The following is a 24252-nucleotide window of genomic DNA, read 5'->3' as shown; positions in this document are numbered from 1 at the left end:
GAGTCCCACATCTGGCTCCCTGCATGGAGCCTGCTCCTCCCTCTGCCTGTGTCTCTGCCCCTCTCTCTCTCTGTCTCTCTCTCTCTCTCTCTCTTTGTCTGTCATGAATAAATCAATAAAATCTTTAAAAAAAAAGAAAGAAATATATTTCCAAAGGCTATGATTAGGGCATAACACCTGCCCCTGGCTTGACCCCTTTTCATCTAGTCTACTTGCTGTCCTTCTAACCTGTAAGGAAACAGGCACGCCATCCCACCCACTAACATTTATGAAGACACAGTTAGGTGAGAAGCCATAAACAGGAAATATTTGCAGCTGAAGAGCAAAATGCTGTCTCGTTCACAAGTAGATTTCACACCAATCTATTAAGCATATCCTGTGTTTGTTCTCAGAAAAAAAAAAAAAAAAAGCAAAAACTATGACCACAAAGGCTTCTGGTTAGCATCGCATTGCCTCTCCTGGGAAATTGGAAGGTGACATATGCTGATGTCTCTGTCTGCTGGAAAGGGGCATAATATGCCCGCAGGGAAGGCTGGACCAATGGAGCCACGGATCAACCATTGTAATGATGGGATAGGAAGACGAGATTCAGATTTTCTGTCTTTTCAGAATTAGCACTTTTTTTTCTTTTACCCTGGAAGTTAAACTCACCACAAATGCCACATCCCACACAACGCCTTTCTCAGGGCAGGTAGTGAGAGGAGAGGAAATGAAAGGGGTCGGCATGAGGAAAGGAAGGCTTGAGAGAAGTCTGAGGACACTGGATGACTCCATGTGACAAAGAGGTACATGCACAGTGCATTAGCAAAACAGAAGCACTGTGAACAAGGAAAAACCACTTCTTTGGAAGTTACTTCTCCTACTCTCTAGTTCAAAGACAGCTGGAACATCTGGACATCCTTCAATACATCACATTGATCCATTGTACCAGGGTCTTTCAACCTCAGTACTACTGACATATTGGGCCAGATAATTCTTTGTTATGAGGGCTGTCCTGAGTGTTGTAGGACGTTTAGCAGCACCCCTGGCCTCTACGTGCTATATGCCAGTAGCACCTCCATGTTGTGACAACCAAAAGTGTCTCTAGAGATTTCCAAGCCTATCTTTTGGGGCAAAGTCACTCCCAGTCGAGAGCCACCCCATTACCTCCATGATACCTCACTGAACAGGCAGGATGAGCGATTCATGGCCAGCATTTTTAAAAGATTTTATTTATTTATTCATGAGAGACACACAGAGAGAGGCAGAGACATAGGCAGAAGGAGTAGTAGACTCATTGCAGGGAGCCCGATGTGTGATTTGATCCTAGGACCCCAGGATCACGCCCTAAGCCAAAGGCAGATGATCCATATCTGAGCCACCCAGGTGTCCCCATAGCCAGCATTTAGAGCCTTGCTAAGACACATACGCTGGAGAGAGTCCTGGAGTCTTACCACGGTCTCAGATCCTTTAGGAATAAGAATGGAGTCATCCAGTGTCCCCAGACTATCCCTCAGAAATGAAAGCTGAAGGTTAGGGGAAAGTGAAGAGACCATGGAGGAAGACCATGAGTACCAGTTGCACGCAGCCCAAGATTGAATGCCACGACAAGGGCCTTAATGCATCCTAGAAATTTTCCTCTTTAAGTTGCCTTGCAGGAAGAGATGCCCAGTGAAACCCTGTAGGAACTGGTCTCCAAACACATGGAGAAATGACTCTGCAGGGAGAATGCCAGTCGACTGCGACAGCTATGAAGGCACACCACTCGTGAAGGTGTTCCCTTCAAGAAAATTTAGTCAAGTCAAATCTTTGACAAGGAAGCCAAGAATACATGGGGAAAGGATAGTCTCTTCAATAAGTGGTGTTGGGAAACTGGATATCCACATGCAAAAGAATGAAATTGGACTCTCATGTTATTCAAAAATTAACTCGAAATGAAATAAAGATTTAAGCGTAAGACCTGAGATGGTAAAACTACCAGAAGAGAAGTCAGGGAAGCACTCCTTGAGATTGGTTTGGGCAATGATTTCTTTTGCACAGACAACAAAGACAGACATAGACAGGTGGAATAATGTTCAAGTAAGCTTCGGCATGGCAAAAGAGATAATTAACAAAATGAGAAAGCAGCATACAGGATGGGAGGAAATATTTGCAAATGATATCCCTGAGAAGGAGTTAATATCCAAAATTTATAAGGCGTTCATACTTCTCAATAGCAACAAGAAAACAATCTGATTAAAACATGGGCAGGGGCACCTGGGTGGCTCAGTGGTTGAGCATCTGCCTTCAGCTCAGGTCGTGATCCCGGGGTCCTGGGATCAAGACCTCGTAGGGCTCCTCATAGGGAGTCTGCTTCTCCTTCTGCCTATGTCTCTGCCTTCTCTGTGTGTCTCTCATGGATAAACAAATAAAATCTTTAAAAAACAAACAAAAAGCAGGCAAAGGACTGGAATAAATATACTTCCACAGAAGAAATACAAATGGCCAGCAGGTGCATGAAAAGATACTCACCATCACTGATCATCTGGGAAATGCAAATCAAAATCACAAGGAAATATAACCTCACAAACCTGTCAGAATGGTTATTATCAAAATGACAAGAAATAACGGATGTCCATGAGAATGTAGAGAAAAGGGGACCATGTACACTGTTGGCGGGAATGTAAATTGGTGCAACCACTGAAGAAAACAGTGTGCAAGTTCCTCAAGAAATTAAAAATAGGAGGCAGCCACGGTGGCGCAGCGGTTTAGCGCTGCCTGCAGCCTGGGGTGTGATCCTGGAGACCCAGGATCGAGTACCGCATCAGGCTTCCTGTATGGACCCTGCTTCTCCCTCTGCCTGTGTCGCTGCCTCTCTCTCTCAATCTGTGTGTGTGTCTCTAGGAATAAAATAAAATAAAAATAAGGACACCTGGTTGGCTGAGTTGGTGGGGCGTTCAACTTTTTTTTTTAAAGACTATTTATTTATTCATAGACACACACACACACACACACACACACAGAGGCAGAAGATAGAGAGAGAAGCAGGCATTATGCAGAGAGTCTGACATAGGACTCGATCCAGGGTCTCCAGGATCGCGCCCTGGGCTGCAGGTGGCGCTAAACCGCTGCGCCACCGGGGCTGAAGGGCGTTCAACTCTTAATCTCGAGGTCGTGAGTTCAAGCCCTGTATTGGGTATAGAGATTACTTAAGAATAAAATCTTTAAAATAAAAAGAAAAGAAATTAGAAAGAGATCATATGATCCACCAATTCCACTTCTAGGTATATATCCAAAGAAAATGAAATCAAGATCTTGAAGGCTGTCTGCACCCCCATGTTCACTGCAACATTATTCACAATATCCAAGACATGAAAACAACCTCAGGGTCTGTCAACAGATGAAGGGATAAAGAATAGTATATATAGGCAGTGGAGTATTCTTCAGCCATAAAAACAAAACAAAACAAAACAAAACAAAAAAAACAAGGAAATCATGCTGTCACAGCATGAGGCATATCTTGAGGGCACTATGCTCAGTGAAATAAGTCAGGCAGAGTAAGACAAATACTCCATGATCTCGCTTACTAAAAAAGTCTAACTCGTAGAAACAGAGAATAAGATGATGGTGGTTGGGGGCTGGCTGGGGGGTGGGGAGATGGTAGATATTAGCCCATGGATGAAAACACCCAGCTATAAGATGAGTAACTTCTGGGGATCTGATGTACATCACTTAAAAAAGAAAAGGAAGGAAAATTCCACTCTGCTCCAAGGAGGGCAGTAAGCTGGCAGCCACCAGCTGCAACGCTTTCAGGACCCACCTCAGCTTTTGGGCCCAAACCATGCCCTTTCCTGGCAGCCCCCAGCCAAGGGCTGAGCACAGTGGAGGCACCAGTGTCTGCCCAATGCAGGACATCATCACTACGCATCAGTCCTTGCCCTTGAACTCTCTGTTCAGATGGCGCTGGCTTGTCAAGTGTGCAGCTCCCCGTACACAAGCAGCGTCTCCCCACTTTCCTTTGGCAAGTGTCAGATCTGCATTGCAGTGTGAAAGTTCTCTCAGCCCAATTCTGCTATTTCTTTAGTCTTTAAACAGCCACTGCTAAAAATAAAATAAATAAAATAAAATAAAATAAAATAAAATAAAATAAAATAAAATAAAAAACAGCCACTACTTTATCCCCTGCCCCCAGGAAATCTCTTGCACCCCTAACTCCCAGTGCATGCCTCTCCAAGGAACAGACGTGGTAGTATTATCACACCCCTCAAGCATGGTCCTACAGGAAAGTGGAGATGGACGTTAGGTCCTACCTGGGAAAAGATGCCATGTTGCTTAGCCCACACATCCCCCATCTTGTGCAGCTCCCAATGCCACCTGCTCCACCACGGGTAGCGCACTGGGCTTTGTGCCTGCCTTCAAACAGAAGGGAAGCTCTCGGAAGAGGCACAAAATGCCTTCTAGACTTCATTCCTCCCCTGCTCCCAGTTCTAATTTATTTGTCCTTGCTGTAGTGAAATGCCCAGAGTGGGAGATTCCTGGGCTGGCAGAGGCCCTAGTAAGAAAATGGCTGTCACCCACTCTGAAGGTCTTCATGGACCAAAGCTGCAAAAACCTCACCAGAGTCAAAGTGTCTAAACACCTGCATTGCCTCTCCGTGGAGGCGTGCTCCTCCCCCACGCCAGAAAAACAGAAATCAGGAGGATGTGAATTTATAAAATAATTCACCTTTATTATTTCACTCAACTTGAATATATGTATACACACATGTTCCAGAATCTGTCATATTTAGAGTTACATAGAGTACAACACAATTAATGGGGACAGTCTGTGCTCTGATAAATGGGTTAAACTTGAAGGCAACTGATACTTTCAAAAAACAAAAGCGGATGAAATAGATCCTGTCCTCAACACATACATGAAATGGTTAATGTTGAGAGCATCCAACCACACCTACCTGGGAGAAGACCCCATAGTTCTCATCTCATCTATGGCCTGCACCAGGCAGCCCTCAACATAATCTGCTCAGCCAATGCAGAGCACCACCAGCCTGGAACCAAAAAGTGACCGGAAGTGCAGAGGCCACACACCTCCGAGGCTGGAGCGTGGATGTCACACCGGCCTCAGAATGCCTCCCCCTAGACTTCCTGATGTGAGATACAGTGTGCTCCTACGGGGTTCAAGACATTATCACTTGAGTTCTCTGAGCTTTACCCTAATTCCTAACCCTCGGGGATGAAAAAAAGAGGAATGTGCAAAGGAGTCTTGAATGAACTTTTCTAGAGGCAACCTAGAATTCTACCTAGAATGCTGGAACTTGGCGAGATTGTCTAATCTCAACAACTTGACCGTGTCTAGGAATTTTGTTCTCTATTTCAGCGCAATGGTTAGCAATAAAATATTTTGAAACCGCCCAGACTCGTGTTCCTTTCCTAAGGGACGAGGAAGCGGAGTAGACTGGGTCCCACTTTCCATTCAGGTTGGAATGAAGACAACACTGACGAATATCCACCACCCACCCCACCCCACCCCACCCCCTATGAGGAAAGGACCGTTCTAGGTCTGAGTCCTGCCCCAGGGGGTAACAAGGTACCTCAGGGCGCCAGCAGGCCTAGCCCCCTAGAGGCCCACACGAGTCCTGCTTCTCCACTTTCCCATGCCAGGCGTTGGCTGGACATTGCTCGCTGCTCCCCTCTCCTGTATCTGGATCCCCCGGTCCTTCCTTGTGTATTTCTCCCTATTTCACCCTAGGCTGGCCTTGGCCTCGGTCACAGTGTGTGTCCTGACTCCAATCTATGTACACGGGTGACGTGATTCATGTGACTTAATTCTGATCCTCAAAGCCATGCAATCTCTGAAGCCTCTTTCTAGATTTCCCCGCCTCGCCTCATTTCTTCTTTCTCCTTAATGAGCCCGGCCCAGGGATCCCTGGGTGGCGCAGCGGTTTGGCGCCTGCCTTTGGCCCAGGGCGTGATCCTGGAGACCCGGGATCGAGTCCCACGTCGGGCTCCCGGTGCATGGAGCCTGCTTCTCCCTCTGCCTGTGTCTCTGCCTCTCTCTCTTTCTCTCTGTGTGACTATCATAAATAAATAAAAATTTTAAAAAAAATGAGCCCGGCCCAGCCTGAGGATTCATTTACTTACACAGTGCTGGGAGATCTGTAGTGCCTTCCCAGCCCCCAAAGTCAAGGACCTTCCTCCCATCCCACCAGTCCCGCCCCGCCCCGTCCCCAACTGAGGGTGTCTAACTTACAGAGCCTCCCAAGCAAGTCGGGTATCTACAGTAAAATTTCTTTTAAATTCTTTAGTAAATGTTTGGGCTTGTGCTTGTCCTGGCCATTTTTTATGCTTTTGCTAATGTTCTCCCACTTCTGGGGGTACCCATGCCCCCCATGGCTCTCTATCAGCTGATTGGCCATTGTCAGAAGAACTGCTGCCTGGTCTTCCCTGGCTTGGCCAGTTTCTTTGTTATTAAAAGCACAAATTCGCCCCCCACACCTTTTGATTATGTTCTGAAGGGTTCTGTTTTCTGCGTTCTTGATGTAATCTGCAATGTCCACCTCCAGGTCTTCCTTCCGAGTGAACAGCACAATCGTGTACTTCAAAACTTCCTCTCCAAAGATGGTCTCTAATTCCTTCACGGCCCTCTTGTCCTCCTGAGTGAACCAGCCCAGCTGGAACACCAGGACCAGGATCTTGTTCCCTTTACAGCAGGACCAGCAGCGTCTGACTTCCTCCTCTAGCTGGGACGGACCCCCCTCCGCACTGGCCATCAGGCACAGTGAGGGCATGTCCACCACCACGACCTCCTGCTGGCCCCACAGCCTCCTGCTGCTCTGGCACGTCCTGGTGACTGGCTGCGCTCGGAACTGGGAAAGGAAGTCGGGCCTGCCGAGGATGGTGTTGCCCGTGGCGCTCTTCCCAGGGCCGCTCTTCCCCACCAGGACAAGACTCAGGGGCTCTGTCGAAAAGAAAGCAGGAAAGATCTGTGGCCATGGGCTGATGACGTGGGTGCTGCTTTCAAAGTGACGCCAGATGTCACAGCAAAGGATGCTCAGGGAGCATCACGGCCACCCCCTCACCTGGCAGCTCTCGCCCCAAGCACGGTTCCAGGTGTGCGCTCTGTGACCGGAAGTATGACGTGGATAGCCATCTCTGCCCAGTGCTCATCCACGTCCCTATCCCTGAATTTGCTTCCCGCCCTCTGGTAACTTCTCTGACTCCCTGGCACCCTGTGAGTGCCACCGCCTTTATTACCTGTTGCTACTCAGCTGCGTCTAGCCTCCACATCTCATCTCTTGGTCTCCTGTTCCTGCTGCAATGATGACTTCCTGTTGCCAACTAGTGCTAACTGCAGCAAAGTCTCCTTGATGGTTTCAAAAAATTATTCCATAGAATTGACTTTTTATGAAAAAGCAACTGCATAAATCACTGACAGACTACTAGTTCCTTCATTTGGATCACCAAAAATTCATTTCTCATTAAAACCCATTAATCTGAACTGTGCCTTTCAACTGATGAGTTACTATTTCATGGTTATAGTAAAGGACCCACACTCACACTGTTTTGTGTGGCGATGATGGAGAATAGATGTCCCTATAAATGGAATGGCAAAGACAGACACCTCACAATGCGTGTTAGTGGGGGCTCCTTAGGACTTTGCACTTGTACTGTAGTCTCTCTCTTCCACTCTGGCTTTTTTCACCTGTTACCAATATCCATCTTAAAATGAAGATGGAGGAAAGTTCTGTGCTTTCCTGTGCCCTTTCTTCCAGGGAAAATTATTGAATTGCTTATCCTGAACTCACAATCCTATAGTTATGCTTAAAGGATGAAAAATAGATTAATCTTCCAACTCTCTCATATCTGTCACAGATTTCAGGCCCTGCTTCCACACCCTCAGAGGGGATGGTTCTCAAGGACCTCTGTGATCTGCTCTATAAGCCCCATCCCACATTGTGTAGAGGCGTGAACCTTCCATTTCCATCATGGCCACTCCCTCAGCCTCCCTCATGAGTGGCATGCTTAGTCCTCCTTCCTTGCTTCCGATTGCTGGAGGACTCTGCAATGTCTTCCAGCTTTCTGCCAGCCACCCAAACCCTGCCCATTCTCCAAATCCCATTTCAAATTGGGCCTTCTCCACACGGCCTCTCCTAACCTCCCTGCCTGTCCATACTTCTGTAGGAAGCTCCCCAGCACTTGGCCCTCCATGACGGATGTGAAAGGGATCATAAAAAGATACACTCCTTTGAGTCTGTGTTCTTCTCAGATGAGGGCATTTGAAGTGAAGACAAATGAGTGAGTCATGCTGTCCTGGATGAATCTCAGCTCAGGGCAATAGTGCATGTAGCACCGAGTGCGTGGGGCCCTCTGCTAAAGCAGCAGGTGGTGTGGCTGGGATAAGAAACCCACCTAGTGCCACGTGAGGCCTACCTATCATGAGCATTTGGGCTCCCAGTCCTCATCCTCTTTTCTCCAAAATAGCCTCCCCTCTCCAAAGAGAGAAAAGAATCAAGAAATCGAGAGAGAGAGAGAGAGAGAGAGTTAGAGTGGGCTTGAGAGAAAGAGAAAAGCAAACCAGAGGTCCAGAACCATCTCATCACCGGTGCTGAGACCTTAGCCCCAGGCAACAGATACACTGCGGAGAAAGTGAGAGATTAGAAAGAGCTAAACTCCTTCCCTCAAGACCTGCATCATCCGGTTGGGAAAGTGGGATAAAGATCAGGAAAGAATTAAAGACTGGGTCTGGACAGTGTGTGTGGAAAGGCACAGAACTTTAGTAACACTAGAGAAAGAGAAAAGTTAGCAGATTGGGTCTCTCCTTTCTATCATCCCTACGCCCTTCTTATATGTTTCATAACTGGTTTCTAAAAGCATCTAGAAAAGGTTTTTAGATGCTGTGTACCTTGCTCTCTGAAAGTGCAGGGCCTGTCCCCGTGCTGCTGCACCAGGCTCACGACTGTTTGCAGGAGCTCCTCTGCCTGGTGCTGCTCCTCTTCTCTTGTCACCCTGTAACTGAAGACGCAGTACCGGTCTTTGCACTTCTTGATGAGCTTGCAGAGAGCTGTACTTCTGCTTTTCAAGAACATCTCTAGATCCTGATCCCCCAGGTCTTCTTTCCTGGTGAAGAGAATGATCAGGTACTCCACGAATTTGTCTCCAAAACTGGCTTGGAGGGTGTCCAGCACCACCTCATCTTTCTTGGAAAAAGAGCCCAGTGGGGTCACCAGCAGGAAGGCGTGGGGGCCCCCAAAGACGTGTCTCCGGAGCTCAGCCTTAATATCCTTTGAAGATGAGATGTCTGGAGTATCAATGATCACAACTCTTCTCTCTCTCCAGATTCTGCTCTCCAACACAAACCTCCGGGTGACTGACTCTTCACTGAATTTGGTCTCGAAGACTCGCTTCCCCAGAAGGCTATTCCCAGCTGCGCTTTTCCCGGCTCCACGCTTCCCCACAAGCAGGACCTTCAGTTCGTGAATCCCAGGGTTGGGCTCATATCCTGTGGCCTGACGCTGCAACTCCCCTCCCCCTGTGGGACAAAAGGGCAGATTCAGAGTCTCTTCTTGCAGCTGAACGCAGAGATGTGGACAGGTTTTATGCTTTCTCATCCTTGCCAGTTTTTCTAGGCAATGCCAGTGTTGCTCTGAGCAGTAGGACTCTAGTCCCGGTCAGAAGCTGCCCATCGTTATAAAACCCACAAAAGGGGCCATGAATAAATGAAGAGATATGTTAAAAGCTCAAGATTTCCCAGGAACATGAAAATGTTAAATTTGGCCTTTAGTGGTCTTGCTCCTTAGATTTCCTTTCATTTTGCTACCAAAGGTGACTGCCTGGGGTATGAAGTCCATGGGCTAAAGCAGGACAAGGGAGAATCTGAGCTTAAAATGCCCCTTGGGAAAAAAATCAATGAATAAATTTTTTTAAATGCCCCTTGGTAGCATATTTATGAAATTCTATACTACGCAGAAATTAAAAAAAAAAAAAAGAATGAATGAACCATTGATACACAACATGCATGGATCTTCAAAACATGTTAAATGAAAGAAGCCAGACACAAAACCACATGCTATCCAGTTCCACTCTGTGAAGTTCAAGAAAGGGCTGAATTAATCTATGTTGCTGGGAGTCTGGATTCAGTTCCCTTTGCGGAGAGGCAGCAGAAACTTGTGAAGTGGTGGAAATGCTCCAGATCTTTATCTACGTGGTGGTCATGTATGTGTAGATAGGTAAAAGGTCACTGAGCTATACACTTAAGATTTGTGTATTTTACTTTCTGATAATTGTACCTCAATAAATTACTGTAGAAACCTGTACACAAAACTGTTTCTGCACACATGCCCTGTCCCCACCACTTCTCCTTGATCCAAGTTCAGCACCAAACCTACACACCGAGCAAATGGCAGAGTCAGCCACTACAGGAAATATTCAGAGTCTGAGGCACCCTGGGTGCTAAGGCGTGGATTGTCCCTGAGCGTCTGAGCCAAAGGTCTGGGAGGTGGAATGAATATGGCCTTTAAAGAAAGAAGCCACTGAAATGCTAGTGACAGCATGTCCTTGTTATGTTGTCTTGGGAAAGTTCCTAATTTCCCCAAAATCACCTCACACAAGTCTGTATCCTATAAAAACTCCCTTCCAATGCCCTCATTCTGAGACACTCCATGACTCCCCATGGCATGCTATTTCCTCATGACCACGAAGAATCATTTGGGGACAGGATAGGGAAGTTCCTGGAGGTCTTGGCTGAAAGGCATCAATAGAATTTTAAACCCCTACTTCTGCCTGAGTTCACATATTTCTGCTAAGTTGCTAAGTTTACTCATCTATAAATGAGAATAATGATAATACCACCCTCTTCAGAGGGCTGTTAAGAGGAATAAATGTATGTGGTTATTATGAGAATTATGTTATATGCTATGAGGATTGAATTATTTATATATTTTTCCACTACATAATATCAATTGCAATTATCATTAATATTGAGATTATTATTATTATTATCACTATTATTATTATTTGGGGGAGTTCTATGAGAACAGAGATCTCATCTATCTTACTCACTGCTGAATATTTGGTTCTTGCACAGAGCTGGCCCAGAAATAACCTGAAAGTCCTTGGTAAAGGGATGGTTGAATTAGTCATATATGCTCTTACTGTGGACAAAATCACACATGCAAAACAGAACGAGGTGGTCTATAGGTATTGACATGAGCAGCGTGCAGGACGTAGCATTCACAGCAATCATTACACTGACACTGAGCTCCATCACTGAATTCTAAGGATGAGTTTTATCCACAAAGGTGATTTCTGCTTTCCCAGTAGGAGTCAACGTTATATAGTCCTGGATCCAGAGCCAGGAAGACAAGACTGATCTAGAAAGAAGCCATGAAAGGGAAGCCCACCTCCATAACATTTCAGAGAAGGCCAGGGACACCCACACCTTGTCCAGAACCTACTCCCAGGTATTAGGAGTACCCTGGGGGACAGGCTGTGGACAAGAACCTGAGCCAGGCCTTCAGAGTGCATCTTGATTCTCCTTATCTAATTTCCCCACTACATTTTGATGCATGATGCATTCAAAAGAATGTGAATGTGAACTTAACGTTTTTAAGGATCATCTTACCATGTGGCTTATCCTCCTTCTGAGACGCGGCTCCCTTCACACTATCCTAGAAAATAAAGGGGGAAAAAAGAAAAGAAAAGAAAGGGGAAATATTGCACAAAATCTCATCTTTTCACAAAATAAAGAAATGGAGACACAAGTATGTAATCCAGAGGAATCGGCTGATTAGAATGTGGTCAAATCAAGGCCACGGTCATGTTCCTTGTTGGCTTTTGTAGAACTGTCCATAATGATGATTGATCTTGAGACCTCACTGCTGCCACCACAACAGGCTTCCCTGAAGTATGAAGATGGGTCTTATTCTCACTCAGAGGAGCCCCACAAATGCCATCTAATTAAGGCATTGAGACTGAAGCTCTAACTTTCCTTCTCCCCGATCCCCCAGCAGTTCCTTCTAAAGTCTTGCAGGGTTTCTGCTGTTGACATAGAAATCCAGAGGCTTAAGAAGCGCTACTGGACTTCCTGGAGGAAGAAACTAACCCATTGATGTCTGGGATATTCATCTGAAGGACCAGGGAAAGGGAGGAGATTGGAAATGAAGCTCCCACACATCTCCCCACACTGCACCCCGAGTATAGAGACGATGATTCTTCTGACATAAAAACCAGGAAAATTTGGAACTTTCTCCCACCCAGGTGGGCAAACAGAGACAATGGAGGATGGAAAACCAAACACACAATTGGTATTCCCTTTGCCTGCCTGGGGAAGCATTCTCGCTCCCAAAATTTAAAACTGTCATGGACTCAAAAGAGAAGGTAAAAATGATACACAATCCTGATGCACCTGCTACTCTTAGAAGATTCCAATACTTTATTTTAATCCTATTTTTGTTAAATCTCCATGCCAGCCAAGGAAATGTTCCCTCTGCTTTCTTACCTGGCCTTATTCCAAACCGTGGCTACCTCCAACCATCTCTCCCTGGGTCCTCTCCATTCAGCTCTATCAGACTTCTTTCATCCTACCTGGCACAACTCAAACTCTTTCATGTGTTTCAAATGCAAAAGATTGTCCCAATGCAAATGCTTACGATCTAAAAATTAATAATTTTAAATTTTCCAACCCACTGTAAAAGGAGCAGCTGCTAATTAACATACTTCCTTCTATGTTTTTCTAAGTTTATGCAAATATACACAAGCATATATGAACACACAGGGAGACTTGCTAGGCATTTTGTTCTGCAATCTGCTTCATAATATGTCCTGTATAGCTCTGCAAGTCAGTACATATAGATCAACCCCGTTGTTGTTGGGGTTTTTTTTTTTGTTTTTTGTTTTTTTTTTAGGAGATGCTGTTTGTTACACAGCATGGACAAGGAATATTCCGTACTAATGTAACAATTCCTTTACTGATAGACCATCAATTTATTTCTGGCTTTCCTATTTCAAAAGATGCCATGATAAATATCTCTATACCTACATCTTTGTACATGTGAATGTTTTATTTCTCTGTAATAGTCCTAAAAGTGGGAACCTTTTTTTTTTTAAAGATTTTATTTATTTATTCATAGAGACACGGGGGGGGGGGGGGGCAGAGGCACAGGCAGAGGGAGAAGCAGGCTCCACGCAGGGAGCCCGATGTGGGACTTGATCCAGGGTCCCCAGGATCAAACCCTGGGCTGCAGGCGGCGCTAAACCGCCACGCTACCACCGGGGCTGCCCCTAAAAGTGGGAACCTTGCTCAGTCTCTGGGTTGTTAGAGTCCTCAATGTCTCCATGACTTAAGTGAACCTTATCTCCATCCATAATAATACTAATAACAATAATAATGGCAGCTAATGATCACTGAATGCTTACATCGCCAGTATTTGCAGGTAACTTTTTTTAAATTTTTTTTTAATTTATTTATGATAGTTACACAGAGAGAGAGAGAGAGAGAGAGAGAGGCAGAGACATAGGCAGAGGGAGAAGCAGGCTCCATGCACGGGGAGCCTGACGTGGGATTCGATCCGGGGTCTCCAGGATTGCGCCCTGGGCCAAAGGCAGGCGCTAAACCGCTGCGCCACCCAGGGATCCCTATTTGCAGGTAACTTATAGGCATTTATTTCATTTAGTCCTCACAGAATTCTCTGAGATACGTATTATTATCTCTGTTTTACAGAAGACAAAAAGAAGATCCTGTGTCAACAAAATGGATATGATGTCCATCCCTCAGGGAGGCAACCACTGCAAGTATATTCACAGCAATCACTTGACCCGCTGGTGGCCATGTGAGGAGTGCCATTGATAGAAGGAGGGTGTGGGGGGAAGGCCCTGAGGAAGTAAGCTCACACTGAGGCAGATGGCTACCCCCGGTATGGGCTAAGATGGAGAGGGAAGGTGTCTAGGTGGACAAAATCACAGGGTGGAAGCTCTAGAGTGGACATGAACGTAAGTCAAGGATCAAAGGAAAGGCCAGTGAGACCAATGCATAAAGAGCAAGTTAGAGGCTGAGGAACCAGCTCAGGACAGTGATTCTGAACTTAATCTAAAGATCAGCGGACAGTACTGCAGCATTTTAAACAAGAGGGTGTTGTGTTCAGGGTATACTGCAGAGAGCTCACTCTGTGCCCCAGATCCTCTCTGCTGACATCCATGTTGCAAACAGCCTTCAAGAGAAAGAGAGAGACAGGTGGTTATAAAGGAGAGAGAGGGAGGTCAGACTCAGGAGACCAGAGAGCAACAAGTTCTCTTGAGCCTCACAGTCCTCATCCACAGAACATCAGTACGCAGAGCACTTGCAATGACTCCATCCGTTCATGTTCTGGGCCTTAGCAGATGCTCAATAAAGTGTTGCTTCCTTCTCATTTCCATCCTGTTTGGGCTTAAAGCTCATCAGTTCTCAAGAATTGCACTCTGACAAAAACCACCCCCATGCTGGATATTTGCTTGCTTTATATCCGCTGGCACTTGCATTAAGAATCCTCTCTACCAACACTGACTTACCTACCCTGAGTCAGGAACTGATTTGTGTCTTTTGCATGAGTCACTCGACCCGAAGTGTAAGCTCCTCAAAGGCAAAAGCCTGAATTTTTGTATCTCCCTTAGCTACAAATATACTTCCCATTCAAGTTTAGAAGTTAAATAAAATATCACTCTGGCAATTGTGCAGGAAATGGATTGAGGGGTAAGCCACAAGAATGAATGAGGGGAAGGGTGTGTATAAAACAGGACAGGCAAGAACAGAGGTTGGCTTGGACTGGACGGTGCAGGGAGGCATGCAGATGGAGAGAAGTGGGTGGGAGCCAGGCACAGTGACCACACAAGACTTGATGACTTGGCCATCAGTGGCCAGCCAGTAGCCGTAGCAGAGCTAACCTCTGGGCTTAGGTTTGAAGAGCATGATGAGCAGCACGACCATTTACCCACTTGAGAGGAATACAGAAGTCTTAACAGATTTCAGAGGGAAAACCAAAAGTTTGGAAGTGTGAAGCCTGAGATCCTATATGAGAGCTGAGTGGAGATGTCAAATGGATAAGGGAGCAGGATTCAGAGGAAAGGCCTGGACTGATTAATCTGGAAACAGTTAGCGATTGACAGGGTATAAAGCTGGAGGTGGAGAAATGAGGACAGTCTAGAAGTATGCCCTGAAGATGCCAACTTTTAGAGGCCATGTGAGGAGAGCTCAGGAATCTCTGGAGTAGCCAGAAAGGGCAGGAGGAAGAAAAACAAAAAGAGCATAGTTGGATTGAAGTCAAGGGAAGAGAGGGTCCATCTGTGTATCCAATATTGTGAGGGATAAAGTTAGGTAAGGACTTAAATGTATCCATTTAATTTGCTAATAATGTCCAAAGTCCAAAATGCAAAGGGTAATACTTAAGGCACCCTATGGTCTGGTGCCTCATCTTTCTAGATGATGGATGAATAGCTCCTTAAACAAAGTCAATGGCCCATCACACAAGGTGACACCTCACTTACCTGTGCCCAACATCCGTCCGTGAGCTCTAGCCACAGAGATCCTTGCAGACCTTAAGAATTTCTTTTTTTAAAAAAGATTTTATGTATTTATACATGAGAGACAGAGACATAGAGGGAGACACAGGCTCCCTGTGGGGAGGGACCCCAGGAATTTAGGAACCCAACCTTAAGAATTTCTTACCAGGAATCCACCACCTTGGTTTCTGAACTTCATGATATAGGGTCCTCCATTTTCACCCACCAGACGCTGCACCATGCCGAGGAGCTCCCTCACCTGGCCGACCCGCTCCTCCTCGCTCCCCTTGTTGTTCAGAGCACAGTATCGGCCTCCACAGTTTTCAACCAACTCCCTGAGGGAATCTAACCCTTCGATGTAATCTTGCACTGAGTCTCCCTCCAAATCATCCTTCCGAGTGAAGACAACAATCATGTACCTCCTGGCTTCGGCTCCAAACACCTCCTGGACGCCACAGACCACCTCTTTGTCCTCCAGCTCATAACAGCCGATGGCAATGACCAGCAGCAGGACGTGCAGGCTGGGCGCACAGAGCTCCAGGCAGCGCTCAATGTTGCGTTGCTTGTCTTCGGCCGGAGACATTGAGGAGAAAAGGTAGGGGGTGTCGATGACCACAAGTGTCCCCTCTCCTGTGGCCCTACTCTCTCTCTGGCACACTTTCGTCACCATCTGGTTACTAAATTTGGACACAAACATGGATCTGCCCAGAATAGTGTTTCCAGTGGCACTTTTTCCTACACCACTTCTCCCTAAGAGGAGAAGCCTCAGTTCTGGCCTGGAGCAGCCTGGCTCTGGCTCCCTCTCCTGACCCAGGCTCTCGTCGGTTCTGCTGGGACAGAAAAGCAACACATCAATGTTCAACTCATGCAAGAGTCAACAGAGGCTCAGCAGGAAAATGCATTCTCTTTTATAGATTTCCCCCAAGGATTTGGGCTACTGGCGTCAACTCAGTGTAGATGGGGATAAGAGACCCTGTGTCCCAGGATCCTTTCTGTGCTCTTGTCCCTGGAATAAATCTATATTAGTAAGATGTCACACACTATTGGTTGGCTAAACACCAATCCCCTTCTCTACATTCATCACCCACTATACACGCTAGGGGAAATATAGACAGTACGAGAGACCGAACAATGAATGACCCTCACCAAGATGTCCATATGCTAATCCCTGTAATCTGGGACTACGTTACCTTACACAGTAAACGGGTCCAGGTGGACCCAACATAATCATAAGAGGTCCTTCCAAGACGAAGGCAGGAAAGTCAGGGTAAGAAAAAGGAGATGTGAGGACGTAAGCAGAGGTCAGAGAGTGAGACAAATTTAAAAACACTACACTGTTGGCTTTGAAAATGCAATAAGGAGCCCCAACCCAAGGGGAATTCAGGCAGCTTCTGGAAGCTAGAAAAGGCAAGGAAACAGATTCTCCTACATAGCCTCCAGAAGGATCCTGCCCAGCACCCTGATTTTAGGACTTCTGACCTCCAGAACTATAAAATAGTAATTAGGTGGGGTTTTAGCAACTAAGTGTGTGGCAATGTGTTACAGCAGTGACCTAAACTAGTACACTCTCTCTCCCGGCTTCCTTTCAACCAGAGGTGGCCATGTGACCCAGCTCTGCCTAATGACAATTGAGGGAACATTTGCTTGGCCCTTCTTCTTTATTTGGAATTTAAATGTGGTAACTGGTATGTGTGTGTGTGTGGGGGGGGGGTGTCTGGGTGACTCAGTTGGTAAAGCATCTGCCTTTGGCTCAGGTCATGATCTTAGGGTCCTGGGATCGAGCCCCACGTCAGGCTACCTGCTCAGCAAGGAATCTGTTTCTCCCTCCCTCTCTCTCTCCCTCTGTGCACTCTCTTTCTCTTTCCCGATCTCTCTCAAATAAATAAATAAATAAATAAATAAATAAATAAAATCCTTTTCTTAAAGATTTTATTTATTTTTTCATGAGAGACACAGAGAGAGAGGCAGAGACACAGGCAGAGGGAGAAGCAGGCTCCACGCAGGGAGTCCGATATGGGACTTGATCCAGGGACTCCAGGATCACACCCTGAGCCAAAGGCAGGCGCCAAACCCCTGAGCCACCCAGGGATCCCCAATAAAATCTTTTTAAAAAGTAAATGTAAGTATGGTATCTGGAACAGCAGCAGATATCACCAAGGCAATGAGGTAACCAATAAGAGAACCAAAGGCCATCGTCCACCATCATGCTAAAGGACCACAGAGCAGAGAGAAGAATCTCTGGTGAAATCACCGAGCTGCCGAAACATCCCTGCGATCACTTTCTTGTTAAGAAAGCAGCTGGTATTCTAACGAGTCAGCTGCTGCTGCTCCAAGTGTGGTTCGCAGATTAGTGATATTGCCAATAATTGAGGTCGCGTTAGAAATGCAGACTCTCGAGCTCCGCCCAGACTTCCCGAACAAGAATGTGTAATTGGACAAGTTCCGGGTGATTCTCATGACCATTCAAGCTTGAGGAGCACCAGAGTAAGCCACCATCAGTTCAGGGTTGGCCTTCCCAACTGAACCCGGACCCACTTGAAGGGCCAAGTTTCCCAGCGCCACATCTTTCCAAATGATTCTTTCAGGTCCCAGGTGCCCGAATTCCCACGAGTCTCATTCCTGGGTTGCCTGTTTTGTCCATGAGATGCTCACGTAATCTTTTCCCGAACCAGAAAACCTTATTTCCTGAAACCCAAGTGACTTAGTTTGACTCTCCTTAAAATATAACTGTAAGGGGCAGCCCCCGTGGCTCAGCAGTTTAATGCCACCTTCAGCCCAGGGTGTGATCCTGGAGACCCCGGATCGAGTCCTATGTTGGGCCCCCTGAATGGCGCCTGCTTCTCCCTCTACCTGTGTCTCTGCCTCTCTCTCTCTCTCTGTCATGAATAAATAAATAATCTTTAAAAAAATCTTCATTAAAAAAATATATATATAACTGTAAGTCCTCATTATGTGATCGAGCAGGTAGGTCTCAACACCTTGCTTTGGTTCAAAATCGTCACACTACTCTTGGCTTCTTAATCCTCTGTAGGACTTTGAAAATCAGTTGTCTTCGTTTTTGGGACCTCCCATTGAAATCTAGAATGCCACTGCACTGAATATGTAGCTCAGTTTTAGAAGAACTGGCGTCTTCAATAGTGTTGATGCTCCCTTCACTCTTTTTGTGGGTCAGCTTTAAACATGTTTAAACAGGATGGGCAATTATTTCTTTCTGACCCATAAACTAGGAGAAGTGACTATCAAATTTAAAACTGTATTGGGAGACACTTGCTGTCTTTTCATTGGTTCCTAATATTATTACTGTCTGGCTGGAGAGTGTCTGTATAAAATATTTGTTGCTGGTTGAAATTTACTTTTTAGCCCAATAAAATTTTTGTCAATGGTTAACATGGGCTTAAAAAGAATGTGTAAGGGCGCCTAGGTAGCCCAGTTGGTTAAATGTCTGCTTTGACTCAGGTCATGACCCTGGGGTCCTGGGATCGAGTTCCCATATCAGGCTCCCTGCTCAGTGGGGACCCTGCTTCTCCCTCTCCCTCTGACTGCTGCTCCCCCTGCTTGTGCTCACTTGCTCTCTCTCTCCCTGTCAAATAAATAAAATAAAATCTTAAAAAGGAATGTGTAGCCTGCAATTGGGGGTGCCTTTCCCAGTCAGGGACCCCCCACTTCAGCTCTGCCACCTAAGCTCCAGTTATCCAGAAGCTCCAGCATGTCCTGGCCTGCACCACCCTCCTGTCTAACTGGAAATTCCTCCCCATTCTTCACCCATTTAGCTGAAGTGTCGTCTCCACATCAAGCCTTTTGTGGTTTTTCCAGGTTGAAGCAATCATGAGCTCTTTCCTGGACTTCTGTAATAACACTGTCACTGGTCCCCCTGCTTCGTCCCTTCTAGAGTGTATTGCCCATCAACAGCCAGTGTGATCCTAACCAAGAGAGAGATACTGTCCCTCATCAGTTCAAAATCCCCCAAGGGCTTCCCACTGATTGAAAGTAACAGGTAAAGCCTTTTGCCATGCCCGACAAGACCCTACCCAATCTGGGCTCTAGCTGCCTCTCCTATCTCATCCCCCTTGCTTTGTCTGCTGTAGCCACACCAGGCTCCCTGTTGTTCCCCATTCAACCTTGGGGCTTGGTGCTGGTTGTTCTCAAACTAGAACATTCTTCCCCCAGACTCGTGTGAGGCAGATTCGCTTCCTTTAGGTCTTTACCGAATTGTCCCTGTGGTACAGAAGGCCTTCTGCAGTCATCCTATAATTAAGAGCAACAGGCTCACCTGCACCCCACCAATACTCCGGGTCCCCCCCACCCTGTTCTATTTTTCTCCCCAGCAACCACTACCACCACCACCTTTCACATTGTGCACTGACTTATTGACTTGCTTCTCACTTTCTTTTTTGTCTTCCCACCCCTGAAAGCGAAGTGTTGGGAGAAGGAGGACTTGCCCTGTTTCGCACAGCACCACATCTACAGCTTAGGAAGGCATTGGATGAGGACAGCAGTCAAAGGAAGTGAAGAGTGGAGCCCTGGGAGCCCTGGGGGCTGTGAGAAGCCCCGCTGCAAGGAATGTCAGAGGACAGGAGAGGCAGTGCACAGACTCCTCCTCCCAAAAGCCTCACCATGAAAAAAAAAATGCAGGGTAGTCAGGAGTGAGGTGGGGAGAAGCTTATGGGGCACAGGTGGAGGCCTGGGCTGTTCTTTCCATCTGTGTCTCTGGCTCTTCGCAGGTGCAGGAGGTGAAGCCACATCGCCTGGAACATACACCCCAGAGCTGTCACACCAGAGAAAAAGAGACTTCTTGGAAGCTGATGTCCAGTCACTGTTGGGACACTTCTAAGAGGACCTTTGTCCCCCGACATACCCATGAATGAAGAGACCCTCTCCCTAACTCTCCATCCCCTCAGTCTCCTCTCTTTTCCCCAGGACGCTGTTACTGTCTGGTACGATTTACTTTTATTTTCTCTCTTCTGCTCTTAGTATGAAACTCCTTAAGAGCAGAGACCATGCCTGTGTCCCTAAGCCCTGATATCGTGCCTGGCGTGTAGCATACGCTCCTAAGTGGTGTGAAATGATCATGGGGAAGGGAGGTGAGGAAAGGAAGAAAAAGGTTTTTAGAAATGAAGAGGGACGGCCCCCGGGGTGACTCAGTTGGTGAAGCGTCCGCCTTTGGCTCAGGTCATGATCTTAGAGTAGCCCAGCATTCAGCTCCCTCTCCCTCTGCCTCTCCTCCTTGCTTGTCCACTATCTCTCCCTCTGTCAAATACATAAAATCTGTACAAAAAAAGAAAGAAGGAAGGAAGGGAGAGATTGAAGTAATGTCACTTTGAAAATAATAAAAGTGGAGGGGGCAAGATGGCAGAAGAGTAGGGTCCCCAAGTCACCTGTCCCCACCAACTTACCTAGATAACTTTCAAATCATCCTGAAAACCTACGAATTCGGCTTGAGATTTAAAGAGAGAACAGTTGGAATGCTACAGTGAGATGAGTTTGCACCTCTATCAAGGTAGGAAGATGGGAAAAAAATAAAGAAGCTGGGATGTCCTCAGGCTGCCAGGGGCACCAACAGAGGACCTGCGCCCCAGGGAAAGCACCCCACACCCCGCGGCCGAGCTCCCTAAAGGGCCGCAGCGAGCGCACACGGCTGGACCCAGGAGCAGCTCGGAGGGGCTCAGGCGGAGGCTCCGCGTGGAGGGGGCTGCGCGGCCAGAGCACGATCCCAGTAGCGCCGGCCCGGAGCCCAGGGTGCTGGGGGACACGGCCCAGGATCTGGCGCTCCCCCCGGGACAGGCAGAGGCTGGGAGGACACAGGGCAGCAAGGACGCCCCGAGCTGGGCAGATCAGCGCCCCCCCCCCCCGCCCCCGGAGCATCCAGGCCCCTGCAGACTGGGAGCTGACTCCAGGGCTGGAGAGCTGGCCACCGCCACTGTGGTTGTTCCTTCTGGGGCCTCACAGGATAAACAACCCCCACTGAGCCTCACAGTGGCTTCACGGGATAAACAGGATAAACAACTCCCACTGAGCCCTGCACCAGGCAGGGGGCTGAGCAGCTCCCCCAGGTGCTCACACCTGAGAATCAGCACAGCAGGCCCCTCCCCCAGAAGACCACCTAGAGGGACAGGGGAAAAGCAAGTTATTGACCAAGCAGCACTGGAAAGTTCCAGGGGAAGTCGAGGGATTTACGGTATACGCAATCAGAGGATACTCCCCCTTGTTTTTTGTTTGCTTCCCCCCCTTTTTTCTTTTTTTCATCTTTTTTTTTTTCTTTTTTCTCTTCTCTTTTTTTCTCCTTTTTCCAGTACAACTTGTTTTTGGCCACTCTGCACTGAGCAAAATGACTAGAAGGAAAAATTCACCTCAAAAGAAAGAATCAGAAACAGTCCTCTCTCCCACAGAGTTACAAAATTTGTATTACAATTCAATGTCAGAAAGCCAATTCGAAGCACTATTATAAAGCTACTGGTGGCTCTAGAAAAAATCATAAAAGATTCAAGAGACTTCATGACTGCAGAATTTACATCTAATCAGGCAGAAATTGAAAATAATAAAAGTGAACTAACTTTATATTGTATCCCATTCAGTGAAGTGGTATGTTTTTTGTGCATTAATTTCTTTTAAATAGAAAAAAAAAAGATACTAGTGGGTGAGCAGCTGAAAGAAGCAGACACCTCCAGCAGATCTGAAGAAGAAAGGAATTTATTTCCCACCTAAGCTCCACTGTTTTACACGATTGCTCACCACGGTGACTAAATTAGTCTGCTGAACTCCTACCTGGGAGGGGGCATATTCAATCAGGACACCCCCACCCCCGCCGTCAGGCTCTTCCCCTTTTCCCTGTGGACAATTGCCAACCTGTGGGATTTTCTCCCCCGCATATAAGAACTCTTTTAAGGGGGCACTTGGATGGCTCAGTTGGTTAGGTCACGCATGTGCCTTTGACTGGGCTGGGCTCGTTGTTGTCCCAGAGCCCCGGAGTCCTGAGATGGAGTCCCCCATGGGGCGCCTGCTCAGCAGGGAGTCTGCTTCTCCCTCTCTCTCTGGACCTCCCTGCTTGTGCTCTTTCTCTTTTTCATTTAAGTTTAAAAGAAAAAAAAAAAACACTTTTAAGGATAAAAAGGAGCCCCAAACCCCCCTCCCTCCCTCTCTCCTTTATCCACATCCCCTCTGGGCACCCCCCAGACGGCTCTGGAGACCCCAGCAGGTTAACAAAGAGGGAAAAGTTCTCTCCAGAACTCTCCTGAAACTCTCCAGCAGCCTGCACTTCTCAGGATCTAGCCCAAGGGTACGTGGCTTCTGTTATCCAAGCGAAGCTCCGATGGTGTGGAGGTCTGTCCCACATCAAGAGGCAGTTCACCCCACAAAAAATATGGCCAGGGAAGCTTCCAGAACCCAGCCTGGGGAGGACTCAGCCCCAGCGCAGCAGGTCAGTCAACAGGAGGAGGAGAAAGAGTTCAAAGGTGAGAAGCCCGGGAGGTTTAAGTGTAGGTAAAATCAGAGTCTTGCTTTGGACAACCACTGGCGCCTTCAGTGCTCAGCTGACGGGACCCAAGAGTGCACGGGGTGGAAAACACTAGAAAAGTGAACGTGGAAGAGCGGCGTCCGAGCTGCCAGCTTTGCAGGCGGCTGGGCAGCCTCCCGCCCTCTCCCTCACGCCCTGACCCAAGCCCCCCCGCCCCTCTACCTCCCCCCCTCCCAGGGCAGCCACTGCTGCGACCAGGACCCGCGCCGGCGCGCACGCACCTGGGTTCGGTCCCCGGGCGCGTCGCAGGCTCCATGGCTCTGGGGAAGCCGCTGAGGTCCCCGCGGGCGGCGGGAGGAGCAAGCAGGGGCGGGCGGGGCGCCGCCGGACCGGGATCTTTCTGACAAACTGCTTTCTAGCAGGAAGAGGTTTCTAGAAACGGGAAGCGCACCTAGGCCGTCGGCGGGGGGTGGGGGGCGTGCAGTTCGCTCGGGGCCGGGTCACCGGGTGAAGACGCCGGGCGGTCGGGGTCAGCCGGGGCGGGGGTGGGGGCCCGGCTCGGCCCCCGCGCGGCCGCAGCCCGAAGGGCAGGGGTGGGGACGCGATCGCCGACCGCCGAGGAGGAGGCTGGGGCTGGGGCTGCGGCGCCGCGGGGGCTGGGGCCCAGGACCAGCTTCGGGAGGGTCCTCGACAGGGTTATTGTGCGGGGGGGGGCGGGGGGGGGGGCCGCCCCCGGGAAGGACGCCGCGGAGCCTGCAGAGGCCGAGCCGGCCAGTGGCCTGTGCGGGGACGGCGCCCGGCAAAGGCAGGTGGTCCTTCAGGGTGACCTCCGCCACCCCTCCCCAAGTCCGCCGAAGCCGGGAAGGCCTGTGTCCCTTCTCCCACCCGCAGCCCCCAGCAACGCCTCACGCCCTTCCAGGGGGACCCTCCAACCTCGCCGCAGAACGCGCTGCCTCCCCGGCCATCAGGTCCTTTCTAGGGCAAGTTAAGACCTTTGAAACGCTAGAGCTTTCCGGTAGCTTATAAACGAAGCCCTTCCGAAAGCTTTCTACGGCAGAAGGCAGCCCAACACTGGGAAAGACTTACTTTGTTATGGGTTTGTTTGTTTGTTTAAGATTTATTCATTCATTCATTCAGAGAGAGAGAGGCAGAGACACAGGCAGAGGGAGAAGCAGGCTCCACGCAGGAAGCCCGACGCGGGACTCGATCCCGAGTCTCCAGGATCGACACCTCAAGCTGCAGGCGGCGCTAAACCGCTGCGCCACCGGGGCTGCCCTTGTTATGGTTTTTAAAAGGCAACACGCATTACATAAATTT

At 48.0% G+C, this 24252-nt stretch overlaps 1 protein-coding gene across 2 annotated transcripts; it reads right to left on the bottom strand.

Annotated features, from left to right (window-relative positions):
- Positions 1-4662: 4662 nt before the first annotated feature.
- On the bottom strand, positions 4663-23373 carry GIMAP8 (GTPase, IMAP family member 8). Of its 2 annotated transcripts, none has more exons than XM_038559695.1 (5): positions 23217-23373; positions 15652-16312; positions 11578-11623; positions 8860-9486; positions 4663-6915 (listed from the first exon to the last, which is right to left on the bottom strand). In XM_038559695.1, the coding sequence occupies exons 1-5, from the start codon at positions 23249-23251 to the stop codon at positions 6233-6235; spliced, it is 2052 nt and encodes a 683-aa protein (XP_038415623.1). In that variant the 5' UTR covers positions 23252-23373; the 3' UTR covers positions 4663-6232. The 2 variants fall into 2 exon arrangements, with proteins under 2 accessions (XP_038415623.1, XP_038415622.1); XM_038559694.1 differs by having other exon boundaries at positions 15652-16315; positions 23217-23363.
- Positions 23374-24252: the final 879 nt, after the last annotated feature.

Source organism: Canis lupus, chromosome 16 (genome assembly GCF_011100685.1).
Source record: "Canis lupus familiaris isolate Mischka breed German Shepherd chromosome 16, alternate assembly UU_Cfam_GSD_1.0, whole genome shotgun sequence".
Taxonomy (NCBI): domain Eukaryota; kingdom Metazoa; phylum Chordata; class Mammalia; order Carnivora; family Canidae; genus Canis; species Canis lupus.
This window is presented reverse-complemented; position numbering and strand designations above follow the sequence as displayed.

Bases quoted from the DNA above. Each gene is read 5' to 3' on its own strand.
- GIMAP8 (XM_038559694.1), bottom strand. From the start codon at position 23,251: ATGGAGCCTGCGACGCGCCCGGGGACCGAACCCAG. The intron at 11,624-15,651 runs GTAAGAAATTCT...TTTATTTTCTAG, and splicing joins ACCAAGGTGGTGGATTCCTG to GATAGTGTGAAGGGAGCCGC. The intron at 9,487-11,577 runs GTAAGATGATCC...TTTGTCCCACAG, and splicing joins GAAGGAGGATAAGCCACATG to GGGGAGGGGAGTTGCAGCGT.